Genomic DNA, 16,719 nt, shown 5'->3' with positions numbered 1-16,719 from the left:
TTGTATCAATAAAAATATCCTCGATTTTTTGTCGAACTCGAATTTCCAAAAATTCATCCGCGAATATTCGAATTTCGAAATAATACGAAAATCGATAATTTTATTTGATAAAATGGCACATTGAAAAAATCATCAACTTTAAAAATTAATTACTCAAGAACAGCTTAACCGATTTTGATGAAATTTAAATTTTCACCCGTTGGATACTTGCCTAACATTTTGTCATCATCAGCATGTTTCAAAAGTTCGCAGCTTCAGCGTTTATCGAGCGACAAAATTTGCGGGGTGACTTTGCACAAAATTCATTAAAAATGAAATTTCTCAGGAACGGCTGAACCGATTTTGATCAAATTTAATATCTTATAACTAGGTTACAAGCCCGATTTTTTGACATAACCATCATGCTCCAAAAGTTCAAAGTTTTCGAGGTTATTGAACTTTAAACTTTTTTTTCACAATTTTTCAAAATTCAATATCTAGAAAACGGCTGAACCAATTTTGATGAAACTTTGCATACAACTAGGCCTTTACCGTCCCTACAAACCAAAATTATCACCACGATCCAAAAGTTTACAGCTTTTGAGTTATATCGAAAAAACCAAAAAAAACTTATATATATATATATATATATATTTGCTTGCGACCAGACATGTCAACTATGCTTGGCATATATACTGAAAAGTGAACAAAATTTTAAAATTGGCATAATTTCTGTTCTATATCACTTAATAAAATTTTCTTTACAGATTCAATCTAATATTTAAAAAATCTATGTGTTGAAAAAAGTAATCAGATTTTTAGGCTAAATTTTGAAGAAAATTTTTGAAAATGGAGTCAAAGTAATTTGAATTTTGAGAAAGTTAAGACACCACAAGAAAGCTTAAACAAAATGAAAATTTTTGATGTTTCTAATTTTTCAATTGGCCAATAAAATACTGAAATATTTCGAGTCAAATTTGTTGTCGTGTACACTCAGGATCGATGTATTTGCATACATCTCCACCAGCACATCACATTCTACTCACTACAAATCAAATGTAGACCCTGCGTTCGTCCTCGCGCCTTGATTTCTAAGCCATGCGACCTCTGGTGGAAGTTTCTGAAAACTCATAGTTGACTTGTATAGTAAAATTAACCCATGACTTGTCAACTATAGTTGACAAGTTGGTCAGTCCACTTGTATAGTAAAATTAACCCATTCAACAGTTGACAAGTCTGGATACTAATACCTATATATATATAAACCTTATATAAGGAAACCTGAATTTTCGGGAATGGTCGTATCGTGATCCCAGACCCTCAAAACGTAAAGAAAAGTCACTCCCCGACCCAACTTCCACCATCGCAACAAATACAGTACTCCACTTTTCTTAAGAAAAGTCGGTAAAATTTTCCATTTGGTACAAACCAATAAAAACTGCACTCCTTGTGACTATTTCTAACTGACAAACATTCAAAACAATCAAAACTATTTGTTAACACTTTGTATATACAAAATTTGCTCAAAAAAGGTGGAGTTTTTTGAGATGTACCCTTATAACTCCAAACAACTTGCAATGTTGTTGAGATTTTGAGTTAGGCCATTTGCGTTTTTTACAAGATCTAGATAATGTACCCAACTCAAAGTGTAATTTTTGGTCGAGGGGGGTCATACAAACCCCAAAAATGCAAAAACATCAAAATCAATTTTTTTTGAGATGTGACCTTATTACTCCCGAGGTGCGATTTCATGTGATTATTGATTAAATTATGCAGGTATAAGGCCTATTGTATTTTATATGTACTTGCATTCAGGATGTAACAATATTGATAAGGTCATTATGCACATTTCATGAACTGAGTGGAAAATGAATCTATGCAATTAATTCTATCAAATTAACAAATCATGAGACTGACTTCCTTGTTGCGAATAATTTTGTAGGTAAGTTCGTGAAATTGTGATTTTTATAGCGCAATAATGTGTCATAGTGGAATGTGGATGCTTGATAAAACGAGAGTAAACGAACATGGTATCCTTGTTTATCGCATTTATGATTAGGCTAAAATTTCTAAACGTTTCAGAATATGATTTTTCAATCTAGCTGAGTTTTACTCAAATCAGAGAGTGTGCGAGTTTGAAAAATTCAATTGCCTAACTGTATTCATAAATTTATTTTATTTTATTTTTTTACAAAACAAAACCAAAAAAACAAAGAGACAGAATAACATACAACTCATACAAGGTAAAATAAAAATACCAATTAATTCATTGAAAACTGAATAAAAAATAAAATTGAATAATAAGTATAATGTTCTGAAGTAAAGAAAGCATAATGTAGCATTCGCTTTGCTTCTCATTGGAAGTTGTGGAGGTCTACAATCCTTTTACTACAGTCCTTGCAATGGTGTAACTACGATTTTCTGCTCAACTTTAAACATGATAATTCCCTCATCTATGAGAGCACTTTGTAATCAACCCTTTAAAGAATAATGCAACTCGCTTGCATTTTCATCTTCAGTGGAGTCTGTGGGGGAGATTAAACTTCTTAATTCAGATTGATCAGAATTCTCTGAATAGTCAGACTCGTTGTCCACCTACATTTTCAAATGAAAAACAACAAATTGTAAATTATTGAAAGTTGATCAACAATTTATTAAATATATAACTTATCATCGTACTTGGCACATTACGCATACTTACATCTACATTACCCAATAATTCTGTTATACGTTCAACAATAGTTGAGAAATTTGGACGCTGTTTGGGTTCATATTTCCAACAATCTAGCATCAAATTGTACCTGCAAAAAATAGTATATCTGGTTCATAAGTAACCATGCAGTTTATTTCCTCCAAGCAATTCTGGAAATTTTTTGTTAATGTAGGTAGGTACTCACACATCTGCGGATGTGTTAAGGGGCTTCTCCAGCCGACGATTCTGGATTATAACCTGAATTACCCCAGCAAAGCTTTTGATCGAAGGGTATGGATTCTCACCAAAGGTCACAATTTCCCATAATAGTACACCATATGACCACCTATAGGTATAGATAAAAACGAATATCAACAGTGAAGCATCTCCCTTTTTTATAATATACCTTAGGATCTTTTTTTCAGTTTCTTTTCTACTTACACGTCGGATTTTATAGAGTATTTGTTGTGAAGTAAAGCTTCAGGTGCCATCCATTTCACGGGAAGCCTACCTTCCGTTGTTTTTTTGTAGTACTCCGAATTTTCCACATTTCTAGCGAGGCCAAAATCTGCTATTTTCATCGTGTGGTCAGCTGTTACAAGAACGTTTCGAGCTGCTAAATCTCGATGAATGCACTAAGTAAGAAGTATGAATGAGTACCTACATCCTTTTGAAAATTGTACAATTCAGAGCTTCTTGATGAATTACTTAGGTTAACATACCTTCATAGCAGTTAGATGAATCATGCCCTGAGCAATTTGACGAGCATAAGTCAGAAGAGTGATTTCTGTTGGTTTGATGGATTGATGACGGTGTTTTTGTAGAAAATTTTTCAGGTTTCCATTGTGAGCCAATTCTGTGATTACAAGCAGGGGTCCCCCTTGGCTACAGCAGCCAAGGAGTCGGAGGATGTTCGGATGATTCCCGAGTAACTTTAGTACTTCCATTTCAGATACTAAATCGATCATATCAGAGTCAGAATGGTTGTCTGAAATATTAAAGAAAATTTATCATTGTTCAAACAAATATTCACTATTTTTTCAATTCTTCATTTTTATCAATTAGATAATTGTGCTTTTGCTGGTAGGTATTTGACTATACATATATCAATTTATGTTGAATTTAGCTTTAAAGATGACTAACCTTTGAGCATTTTCACTGCTACAATTGTTATTCCGCTTCCATGTACTGAAATGTTTATCGCTTCAGCTTGAACAACTTTTCCAAATTCGCCTTCACCCAAAGTGTTCATAATGCGCAAATTTTTCCGGGGATATTCCCAACGTTCATCTAATGGCATTTCATACTCGCCAACAGATACCATACCATTTCTGACTTGACCACTTCTTGAATGTTGAATTGAAACGACTGGCATATTCTATTGGTTGGAAAATATGAAATGATCCCCATTAGTGCATTTGAATCATATAGGTAGAGGTACTTAATTTTATGCAGATAACAGCAGGTATCCTTAAAAAAAAAGTATAAATGTGCATATTTATGCGAATAGATGTAATATAGGTACCGCAATATCTTGAAAATTTTCGCCAATGTCGATTTGTTTTCGAACAATGATCTGTTTCACCATTTGTGTTATGTTTACAATTTCTCTTTCTCGTTTTTTCAGTTCCCTGTAAATTTCTCGTGTTAGCGTCTCAAAACCAAATGCCCAATATGAAAGGGACATCGTCACTTACCTCTTGTAATTGCAGAAAAAACAAATACCAATTATTATTGAGAATAGTAATATTATTATCAATATGGTGACCAGTATTTTGAAGCTAGAACCATCTTTTCCGAAAGAGGCAAGGCGCGATTTTCAATAATGGAATATTTGAAAAAAAAATCAAAATGTTTAAATTAGTTTTTTTTAAATTGAATGTGTGAATAGCGGTTGTCCTGCGGTTGAAAAACATTTTTTTAATTACCAGTATTGAAAGGAATCGCACCAAGAGTATTTTCTGTTATAGTTGTAGCCTGGTTAGTTGAATTGCGGATGGTTGTGGATGAGTTGAACTTCACATTCCGTGTTTCTGAAATTCGCATAGATACCTATCCTTTTATCACCAAGTAGGTACTAAATTGAAAACGCAATTACTCGTACCGTCGTCTATTGAAAGTAAACGTACCCAGAATATTTTCAGTTGTGGTTTTAGCTTGATTTGTTGAAAAATTATTCAGGGTGATTGTGGATGGTATAATCGTTGTGACATTGCTGCTTTTCAAATTAAATGTACAAATCGTCTGCCATTGTGTGTCCACCAGCGTTTTTGTTTTATATGTGCCTGTACGTGCCACAGACATAGTCCAACAAGTAATGTGGAAAGGTGGCTCAATTTTTTCTTCCTGGAGATTTTAATAAAATAATAATACTTTCATTTTTTTTATATTCAGGTGGGTCATTCCATGCCAAATCGGCGGATTTTTGCACGAGGGGTCTTCAATTTTTTTTTAGAATTAGATCGTGTGTAGAGGTAGAGGTCATCAAACGATGACGAATGACGCGAACTGGACATTTTTTTGATTTTTTTTTGACGGAGACACTTGAATCAGTGAGAACAGAAAGGTACCAAGTCACATTTTTGGAAATGTTTTTTTCTCACGGATATAGTGGTTTCAAAGTACGGCGGATCGACTGGTGATGTCAGATTTCCGCAAAACTGCCGGGAAAGTGGGTATTTGGGCACAGAAAAAGGGCGGATCCGCATATATGACTTTTTTGTAAAATTTTTTGAATTCTTTGAAAAATAACTAACATTTTTGAGAAGACCATTTTTTGAAATTTAAGTTTGTAGAGGTGAGGTGGGTTACCGCTCTTGCCACCTGGGTGGAGACCTGCTACATGTATCGAAGATGCTACTTGGGGTGACGAATAAAGGGTAGCAAACTCCAATGGGGAAGAGTGTCGGGAAACAGCTCTTATAATAGGCCAAGGCTGAGGTACAGCTTCTCTGATCGTGGAACGAACGCTGACACAATAAAGTTGATACCAAAGGTACTTTAAGACGCTTTATTTCGGAAGTCAGAGACAGCTTCACAAGGTTACGCTGCTCTTTCACAATAAATACACAACTACATGAAATATACAAGCGAATGAGTAAAGACACAATTACTACAGTAAATAAACGAATCCCTAAGTTGAGCTTACTCATCTGCATAGCTGGCATTCAGTCTCAACGTAATGTAGCGAAAGCTAACGAAAACATACTGATGCTGCTTTCACAGCATCCGATCGGTGAAGCTTCTTCGAACTACACCGCTAGATCGCGCCGCTAATGGAGCTGCGCGATGCTACGTATATGGGCTCACAACTTCCACTTATGGTGGTAGCTGCGGGCGCACGACCTACCGGTACAAGTTCATCTCTGAACTGAATAAAGATGAAAAAATTAACAACTTTGGCAAAAAGTCTTATACCTCAAGGGGTTTGTGGTCAATTTGAATGAGATAGCAGTCTAAATGATGCACTTAGATGTAGAATCAAGCCCCATTCGTGCCCGAGCAATTTCAAAAGAAATTTTGGCGATTGAGTGCAGAAAGGGTCCAAGTCCCATTTGTTTAGACAGCAACAGCGCCGGCGCACGTGAATATTTTTTTTCTAAACAGTGCTAAAAATTGTGTCTCGGGGTCCTCTTTCAATGACCTTAAGCATGTTTACCAAAAATTTTTGATTTCCAAATAAATCAGTTTTTTGTTATTCCTGAAAAGTGCGAAAATGGACTTAGCCCCTTTCTGTTCTCACCGATTCACTTCAAAGTTCTCCAAAATGGCCGAAAATGGAAATTTTCAGTTGCAAATTGCTTTGGTTGTACGTGGTATAGAATTTTGAACTTTTTAAAAAAATTGTAGTTCTTTGAGAGGGTAATCGACGAATGATGTCAAAATCAGTGTTGCCACTTTCAAAAACCTAAAAAAATCAATTTAAATACTTATAATTGAAGGGCTAATGGTGAAAACCGCCTTGGTCATTTTTTTGTTCACACAACTTTAAACATTTCTTTTTTCATATTTCATAAATTTTAAAGGGAAAAATGAGTATTGTAATGCATTCTGGTTAATTCATTACCTATGTATATTGTGTTTTAAGAAATTATTGTCTTACTTTACGGATCTTTTCTGTTTCATCCTCGCAGATTACCCATCGTGCATCCCAAGCTGATTTTGATCGATCATAACAGCAAATTTGTGTATAATTTTGATGCGGAGTTACTTCCAGCTCAGTGGTGTCATTTTCTATGCACAAGTACATAGATAAGTACATTATTCCTTCCACAGACATATTTAACGTTCAAAATTTCAGTACTTTGTAAAACATAACTCGGCTCACCAGTCATATGTAGGGCGTTGAAGGTATCATTAATACAACCATTCGTATTGCATATGTTGAAAGTGTAATTTGATTGCTCTTTTAAATCAGTTTCTGAAACCCCCATGAGTGAATTTCCATAATTATCGAAACCACAGGAGCGATATTCATTATTTTTAATACAACGAATATCATTTGGTTGCGGATGTGGATATCCTGTGTGGTGAAGTTTCATTCAAGTAAATGTTAGTTGGCAGATTTTTCGTTTTGGTTATCTATTTTACTTGACTACAGTGTTTTTTTCCTTTATTTTTTCTCGCTGCCTGTAGAATTTACACTAAACTCGTTGTATTTTCTCATTATTCGTGTTTTTAGACTGGCTGAGTTAAAATTTCAAAATATCCGCCTACCAAACATTAACATTTCAAGACGAATTTGACTAAGTACGGTACCTGAAATTTTACACCAAGAGCAATGGAGATGAATAAATAGGTAATATACGAGTAATAAGTGGAAAAATTAAATTGGCAATGGGAAATGAGAGAGAAAACTGATTGAAAACTTTTGCAAGTTTTGTAAAAAGCAGGAAGTGATTAAGGTAATGAAAATGATTTTAATTTAGGTAGGTACCTATGTTGATTTCGCCAGCCAAACCGTTTTCAGAGGAAGAGGAAGACCACCTGAAGAGGATAGAGCATTGTTGAAGCAAGTTAGAGCAACCTCCGGTCTCGACGTTAGAACAGTTTCCTTTCCGTTCGGAAAAAAAAAATTGGTGGGGTGGCAAAACAGTAGCCTTACGCAGCCAAAATCAGTGTATCCAATAGGTACCTACCATTGTTTTCTGTGTAAATTTTCAGGTAGTCAAGTGTGTTTGATAGGCGAATCTGACTATAGGTACCGGAAATTTCACACTCAGCCACTCTAAAAACATGAATAATGATCGAATAAGTACAACGATTTTGATGTAAATTCTAATAGCAGCCATAAAAAACATAGTAGTCAAATAAAACAGTAAGTATATAACCTTTGTTTTTTTATTTCGTACTTATGTAGGTAAATATAGATACTTAACCTCTGATGAAAGTGAACAAGAATAGAACGTGTTCAAATGCTGGCATTGAAACCCGCTTCTGCAATACATAAGGTACTGCCAAGGCATCCTGGATTTTTTCCACGTACTGCTTTACATGATTTTTGTTTTCATCACCTAAAAAGCATCGATAAACGTAATAAGTAGGTAAGTTTTTTTTTTACTCAGATCAGTTGGTAAAGGATGAACCAAAACTAAGGAGTCCAATAATTGGAAAAGAAAAAACTCTCTCCTTATTTTTAAGCTTTATATTGCAAAGATCTTTTCAAAAAGTACAACTTTTCATCATCAGGTAAGAGCACTTAATGAACTAATACAAAGTGTACATCTTAAAGTAAAGGTTAGGTGTGGTCAATCCTACAGATTGAAGTGAATTTGATTGTATGTGATATAAATTTCCTTAAGAAGTGTCAAAAGTGTGATGTGTTTCCCAACTTCATACAGTTAAGGACTAAAACCACTACCAGAACTGGACATATAGCCATCCTCAAAGCTAAAAGAGAATGGCTAAAAGCTGATATCAATCAAAAGTATAGAACAAGAGCTAACCTGGAAATGGATTGTTATAAAGCTCACAAACAACTGACCAAAGAATATCACCCTGTTGAATGGGATGTGTTTGAAACCAGACTGTACAACACCATTTACAAAATGAGAAAAAGCAAAACAGAAGAACTGAACAACAAACTGAGAAACCGCATAATCAAACAGAAAGGAACAACAACAGACCATATTGAAAATGATACACAGCCTGAAACAATAAAAAACCTGACCAACAAAACCTTCACTGAAGCTGAACAAGAGCTACTCAAGAAAGGATTGAAATTTGCCCTGCCACCCAAACAAGCACCTATTGAGGACATAATAACTGACATTGATGTAGCAACCAAAAGGCTTGATTACAACACCAAAACAAAAATCGGACAACACCCGTGTAGAAAAAACCAGATGTATACCACATAGTTAACTGGGTGGATATACTATGTTGAATACCATGTTGTATACAAGTCATAGATTGAAACACGTAAACCACTAGTATACCATGCAAATTACAACTGGTTTGGAAATGCAAGTCAAGCCCTTTGTATTGTTTTAAAAGGCTTGAAATGCACATTGTGTGTACAGAATAGCAAGAGTTGATGTTAAAATGCTACCTAAAAAATTTTTCAAAATAAAAAAATTCGTGCCCTGGGTGGGGATCGAACCCACGACCTCTATATCACCACTTACTTCCGCTCTGCTCTGACAACTAGGCTACTGCGTTCGATGGAGGATGTGGTGTTATATGGGTTTATTTGTTTAGGAAATTTGGACTTAGTCGAATTTTGGAGATGTGATGATTTTATTCTTATTTATTTTCTTTCATTTTTTGTAATAATATTTCATGGGGCGATATTTTGCAGATGATACCAGATCATGCACTTTGTTTACTGACTTTTTTTATGAGGATATAGGTGATGAGGTGCACATTTTTTCAGTTTTCACTGAAAGTGGGTAGTTTATGGGGTAGGAAGACATGAATCTAGTAAATCCTATTTGAAGTCTTGAAAAAATACCATCTGAAAATCTGAAAAACACCTGGAAACCTTGATTAAAAATTTGTTCATGAAAAAGATTTGATTCTATACCTAACCAGTCCCCAAGAAATATGTATTTTTCTGAATGGATGACATTATTTTGTAATTATAATGTTTTTTGTAGATTTCTACAAAGTAATGTCGCGTTTTTTGAGTGCTTTTTATATTTTTTTTCAATAAAATACCATAAATTATCTAGAACTGAAATTTAAAACGTGATGTGCTTTAAAAACTTCAAAGTTGATGAAAAAATTGCACAAAAATTGTGAATAACCTACAAAGTTTGGACTTTTGATAACTTTATCCTTCAGCAAATCAAAAAACGATTTGCTTGGTATAACCAATGGTAAAATTTACCTCCTCACATTTACCAATGGTATTACAAACATGGTTTCACTTTTTAGACAGTAAAACATTATCAAAATATAGTAAACCAGTGGTAAATTTTACATCTTTCATTTACCATTGGTTTACCATGTTGTTAAATTTACTAAATGGTAAACCAGTGGTAAACTTTTGCATTTACATTTTCAGGAAATTGTATAACAGTAGTAAATTTTACTTTTTACATTTACTAGTGGTATACCACAATTTGATGGTATATCAAGAGTAAATCAGTGATATACCACCTACTTTGTGGTAAACTTGTGGTAAATACCTCGTTTTTTCTACACGGGCAATGCATACTTAGATGTCATAACAAAGACTAGAACTACCAACCAACCAATAACATACCACAGAACTATAAAAACCCTCAAAGAAAAATATGTGCTATATATGAAAGCAGACAAAGGAAATGCCATAGTAATTGAGGAGCTGGATATCAAAACGCCGTAAGTCCATTTTTATGAAAATTGAGATAAGAGTGTTTTCCTATGTAAAATTCAACGGGGAATCGATTGCAGCCATCGTTGTAAATCCATCTGCCATGCTTCACCTCGAAAATCCCACTCAAAGTTGAGATTTACTTCAAAACGCAGTAAAAACCAGCAATTTTTCTTCAAAACGCAGTAACTACACTATTTTTAGCGTTTTTTGTGTTTTAAGGTTGGTAAACATTGATTTCAGAAGGTGGTTACTGTTGGTAATGAAACTACAGACTTTTAAAAAATTTCCAACATATTGTTCAATCATAATCACACTTGGCCTGAACATAAAAAACAAAATCTTGTGTCATGACTCAGTCACTATGGCAAACGGCGCTTTAATTTTGAATATTTTTTTTACTATTTAATAGATAACAATCATTAAAATGGTTCTCTACCCATGTGTTTTTATTTCAGTAAGGGAGTGCCGGTGTATTTACTGCGTTTTGATATAAAATGTGCGTGATTTTTGTTGCAAGTTTCAGATCAAAACGCAGTAACTGTCTTTTTTCAGTTCAAAACGCAGTAACTTTTTTTCTCCCCCTTCCCACATTCCCCCCGGTTCTCAAAAATTTGGGCACTTTCATGTTTTGAGGTCATGGTGACTTCCCCTTTCCTCTGATACCACATTTGATCCCCTTTGACTCCCCCCGACCACCCCACACTTTTTCTTCATTTCTGAAAATTTTGCAAAATGGACTTACGACGTTTTGATATCCAGCTCCTCAATTATGGAAAAAGAGGACTACAACAACAAAGTCAATGATTTGTTGAAGAATGGACCCTACAAAGAACTTACCAAAAACCCACTGAACAATATGATAAAAACCGCCAAGACAGCAATCAAGAACAAGAATTACAAAATACCCTCCAACCCAAAAATACCAAAGTTATACTGTCTGCCAAAGATCCACAAGCCTAACAATCCAATGAGACCAATAGTATCCAACATAGATGCACCCACATACTTACCAGATTGCCAAACAACTTGTCACAGAATTACAAGCCATTAATAAGCCTGTCACATACCGAATAAGGAACAATGAAGAACTAGTGGAGAAACTGAAAAACATCCAGATAACACCAACAGATAGACTCATCTCCTTTGATGTCACCAACTTATTCCCTAGTGTACCCATACCAGAAACCTTGGCCATAATGAAAGACTGGCTCCAAAAAGAGAAAGTTTCCCAAGAAAGGATTGCTGAACTCATGAACCTCATATAACTATGCATGAAACAAACCATCTTCCAATATGGTGAAAAGTTCTACCAACAAACAGGAGGAACAGCAATGGGGAACCCTTTGTCACCATTCATGGCAGACATTTTCATGGGCCACTTGGAAACCAAACTGAAGGAAATAGAAAAAGACTTCCCTAAGATTTGGTTCAGATATGTTGATGACATCTTCAGCATTGTACCAGAGGACTTCAACATAAATGGTTTCCTTGAGACCATAAACAAACAATATGCCACCATCAAGTTCACCGATAAATATGAAAACAACCAACAACTGCCATTTTTGGACATCCTAATCACCAGAAAATACAACAAATTGGAATATGATATCTATAGAAAGCCTACTCACACCAACAACTACATTCATGCTGACTCTTACCAGCTCTGGAGCCAAAAACTGGCTGCTTTTAACAGCATGGTCCATAGACGTTGTGCACTACCCTTGAGCCCAGGAAATAGGAAGAGAGAATTTGACCACATTAAAAGAGTAGCCAACAATCTGGGTTACAAGACCAGAACCATAGACACCCTCATCAAAAACCATATAAGCAAACAAAGATTGAAAGAGATCTCCACATTCCAAAGAGATAAACCAGATAATAGAAGAATCAAGTTGACCCACTACCCAGTCATAACCAACAAACTCTGTCAGATCTTCAGGAAAAATGATTTAGCACAACAATTCAACTATTTTGATTCTTGAAATTACAAATTTTGAAAATATTTTACCCTCGCTTTGCTCGGGCTATTTAATTGTTTTTTTTCGCCCTTGAAAACTTCAAGAAACTATTGATAAATTTCTTAAAAAGTTAAGATCAGAAAAACCAAATTTTTTCATTAAATTTGATATTGTTCTAGGTACTTTTTGAATTACAATTTTTCCAAAGTTTTTAGCCTTGATTCGCTCGGCCCAATTTGATTTTCTTCTATGTACTAAGTTACAATTTCAAGAAACGTATGATTGAATTTGAAAAACATTGAGACCAGAAAAACTGGATTCTTTTATTAAAATTGATGTTCTACTTTTCCATTTCAAGTAACATATTTTCCAAAACTTTTGCCATTGCTCCACTCAGGCCAATTTAGTTCTTTTTTTCACTCTACTGATAAAATTGAAAGAAAGTTGAGATCAGTAAAACTGAATTCTTACATTAAAATTGATGTTGTTCTACTTTGCAAACTACAAACTTTTCGAAGCTTTCGGCCTCGCTTCGCTCGGCCCAAATTGATTTTCATCTGCAAGGTTACAATACTTTAACAAATCTATGATTGAATTTGAAAAATGGTGAGATTAGAAAAACCGAATTCTTTCATTAAAATTGATGTTATCCTACTTTTCAAACCATAAATTTTCCAAAACTTTTGCCCTCGCTTCGCTCGGGCCATTCAAAATGCTACTTTCAGAAATTTTAAGAATATGAAAATTAAACAGAAAAATTCCAGAAATACTCACAATATTCAAAGCTTATAAAAAATGCAAATTTTTCATTTCTTTCGGAACAGAACCACTAGCTTTTCAAATTTTTTTAATACAAGAGTGTTCAGCACATTAAAATTTTGATTATAGCCGTCAAAGTTAGGTACAATTTTTTGGCTACAAAATGTCGTGATGCAATCCTCTCACTACTTGTAACTTAAATACCCTGTTTTTTCATCCAACTTGGGAATTTTCAGTATAATAAGTTGGGAATTTTCAGTCAAATTAGTTGGGAATCTCAGGATCTTTGCCCCCCCCCCCCCCAGCAAAACCACTTCGCTACGTCCCTGGGAACGTGTAACCGGTGTAACAAATGCACGTGTTGATGGAATGTAATGGCACCAATCGAATAACCAATCGTGCATTATCATAACTGCTATTCGCTAGGACCAACTGAAATATTGTTCATACCAAACTTCTCAGTGGTGCTTTGGTGCTCCGATATTTTTGTACACGCTTCATCTAATTTATTGTAAGTTTGAGAACTTGGCGAGTAATACCTTTGCATTTGACTTGTAATAAAATGCGGCGAATCACCCGTATCCCTGTTTTTTGTGACCAATCCAAGCATGAATACATTCCGGTATCTTCTATTGTTATAAAGCGCAGTATAAGTTTTGTCTTCTCATTCACAGCGAAAGTGTTCTGTGTAAATCAGTCGTAGAATAAGTATTTTAGATTTTTAAAACATTACCGTGATGCAGGTATAACTTTGATACCTATTACTTAGGTACCATACTAAGTACTCGTACATAAGTATTTTGAAGAACGCCTACCTACCTTTACTCGGTATTTAAATAAATCCTCTAATGAATTATGGGGTATTTTTTCCAATTGCTCCACTGATAAACGATACCAATACGTTTGATTTTCTTGTTGTGTGATATTGCATGATAAATCAATATCATAATCTCCGCACTTCCTCGTCACTTCTTCAATGCTAACTGAAATTTATTTTTTGGTTATTGAAAATATAAGTTTCATGTTTTTGAGAAGTATTGGAGGAAAAATTGTAAATCTCACCTGATGTATCCTGACAGATGACTAATGAGCAAGTTATGATAATGAATTTCAAACCAAATACGATCCCTGCTGTAAATTCATGGTGTAAGGAACAAATAATACGTAGGTAATCTTCAAAATCTCAACAGAAATGAGGGAAAAGCTTGCGAATAGGTAATAATGTCCTTTTACAGCAGAATTCAAATTTGACAAACTTTTTCGTCATTTCCTTTGGGTACATGTACCTAACTACCTACAAATTCTCCATTCAATATAGGTATCTACTACCTACATATAACATTAATTTACGACAAACTAAATTGATTTCTACCTATTTTATGTAAGGAGACATTTTTTTTTTCAGCTTGTAGGTAACTCTGAACATTGAGAATGCGTGCTCAAATTTTACAAAAGGGAGGCTGCGCATTAAAACAGGTCGCCATTTTTAAGTTGAACTAAGTAAAATAAAATAAAATAAAATAAAAACTCCAAAGGTATTCTGACGATTGTTAAACAATACTTGCATTAGAAATAATCATACAGCTATGTGATAAAATTTTGCATGTATTACTTACATTTGAAATAAAATAATCTTGATGACTCCATCGCGTTTCATGTGGTACACAAAAAAAGCGATTCCATCAAATTATACAGAGCCACAAGACAAACTTTCCACGTCGCAAATACCTAAATTTCTATTCGGAATTAACAAATTGTGATTTTTGCTGCATTATCAAGAGCAATGTGAATATCATCATTCCATGATAGGTATTGTCGGTGGACGTTGATAAAACGAAACTAAGCGGATATGATCATCAGATTATACTGATTATAAGTGATTAGTTTTGTCGAATACTGGTCCAACTCTATAGATGACGGTCACCATGTACGTGTTTACCGGATGCTTGATTAATCGCGAGTTTTCCAATTTAATTTTTCCTTGGAAAGAGACGAGTTGCAGAAATTATGATAAGTTGCTTCATTTCTTTTATCGTTTAAATTTTTTGGTTCCCAGAATCCCCGTATGCAAAAAAATCTCTCTGAAGATCTTTAAAAAAATTGCGGTATTTCAATGCCAATGGAAATCTTTCTAAAATCACAATTGGCGAAATTGTGCAAAATTTTGTCTCAATTCTAACCAAAATATAGTGCCACGATACGATGATCAATTGAAATTATAGAAATGCTCTGACGCCTTTAATTCTGAATATTGTCGAAATATGAACGTAATAACTTTTTATGTGAAACATTGAATGGGTGGGGAGGGATGGGTTCATAGGGGTTGTTAAAGGAGTCGAAATTAAAACATGAGTTGATTATTCGACATTCGACATTAGTATTCAGCGCTCTCAAAAACGTATATGAAACGATAAGTAGGTACCTAGGTACTTATGTCACATGATATTTGACATTTTTTTTATGTTTTGACCAAAATTGGGAATGTATTCTTGGATTTCTTTCATTTTTTTAAAATTATAGATCTTAAATTTTGTAAACTCTTGAAAATTGAGCATTCAAGTTAGGCTTAATTTTAGATTTTTTGAAAACGCTCTCGATTACTTTTCATACTCCGCAAACAAATCTGAAAGTTTCATTATTCCTAGATAACTGGATCCCAAAAACTCCGACCGTTGAAGAGAATACCCCCTCCTCGCCAGACTCAATGGGATCGAGCGTAATTATCATTTAATCCAAATATTGGGAACCCGCAAAAAAAGCTGAGCAGAACCAAAGAATCCTAACCCAAAACCGAGCATATTTGAAAATGGGCTAATATTGACATAGAGACCCTCCATAGCTAGAGGATAAGACAAAGTTGCAGAACTTTAACACGAATCGGAAGGTCGTCATTTTCAATTTTTGGCCCCACTTCAAAATTTTAGAGGCTATGATCGATTGAAATTTTTGAAAATGCTGTGGCACCTTTAGGTACAATTTAAAATATTTATTCGAAATGTGAGCAATTACGAGAGTATTGAATGTTTTATAAAATACGTCATCAGGTTCATTTTCCGCTATTTGTACAATCACAGACGCTATCTATAGGTATACCTAGAGCTAATTTAAAATAGGTAAGCAAAATTTGTTCGATACGAGGTGGTATAAAATTCACCGAAATATAATGAAAAGTGGCCTAATTTTGGAATATCACAAGTAGGTATGCTTTCTTCTCTAGAATTCATTTCAGAGACGCACTTTCAGCAAAATTTCGAAATGGAGCAGAGTGATTACAGTAGGTACATATTTCATCTTTTATGCAGATGCTCTGAATCAGAGTCACTTGCCTAGATAAGAACTTACAAATTAGGTAGTTCATTTCTTTCCATCACTTTTTAGAATGTGACCAGTGTCATTTCCAGAGTCGATAATTTTCGCTACTTCATATCTTCCTTTTTTTTTGGTAATCAGTTTTTGATGTTTTTAATTGGGCACATATTTGGGTACTTCAGGTTATATGTACATACAAAAAAATGTGATATCGTTTGCCG

General features: G+C 34.5%; 1 protein-coding gene across 1 annotated transcript; it reads right to left on the bottom strand.

The window, feature by feature from the left end:
- Positions 1-2,258: 2,258 nt before the first annotated feature.
- LOC135844834 (fibroblast growth factor receptor homolog 1-like) lies at positions 2,259-14,455 on the bottom strand. The gene is made up of 16 exons (XM_065363201.1): positions 14,252-14,455; positions 14,009-14,172; positions 13,729-13,873; positions 8,050-8,184; positions 6,999-7,193; positions 6,774-6,904; positions 4,801-5,017; positions 4,600-4,704; positions 4,369-4,462; positions 4,197-4,302; positions 3,815-4,049; positions 3,394-3,659; positions 3,113-3,306; positions 2,877-3,017; positions 2,681-2,780; positions 2,259-2,574 (listed from the first exon to the last, which is right to left on the bottom strand). The coding sequence occupies exons 3-16, from the start codon at positions 13,805-13,807 to the stop codon at positions 2,452-2,454; spliced, it is 2,121 nt and encodes a 706-aa protein (XP_065219273.1). The 5' UTR covers positions 13,808-13,873; positions 14,009-14,172; positions 14,252-14,455; the 3' UTR covers positions 2,259-2,451.
- Between the last annotated feature and the right edge of the window lie 2,264 nt (positions 14,456-16,719).

Source organism: Planococcus citri, chromosome 4 (assembly GCF_950023065.1).
Source record: "Planococcus citri chromosome 4, ihPlaCitr1.1, whole genome shotgun sequence".
NCBI lineage: Eukaryota > Metazoa > Arthropoda > Insecta > Hemiptera > Pseudococcidae > Planococcus > Planococcus citri.
Note: the sequence above shows the minus strand (reverse complement) of the source record. Positions and strands in the feature narration are given on the sequence as shown.

Coding starts and splice junctions, on each gene's coding strand:
- LOC135844834 (XM_065363201.1), bottom strand. CDS start 13,807: ATGTATTCATGCTTGGATTGGTCACAAAAAACAGGGATACGGGTGATT. Junction 8,185..13,728: donor ATTACAAGTCAAATGCAAAG/GTATTACTCGCC, acceptor GATGCTTTTTAG/GTGATGAAAACAAAAATCAT. Junction 4,303..4,368: donor TTTTTCTGCAATTACAAGAG/GTAAGTGACGAT, acceptor AGAAATTTACAG/GGAACTGAAAAAACGAGAAA.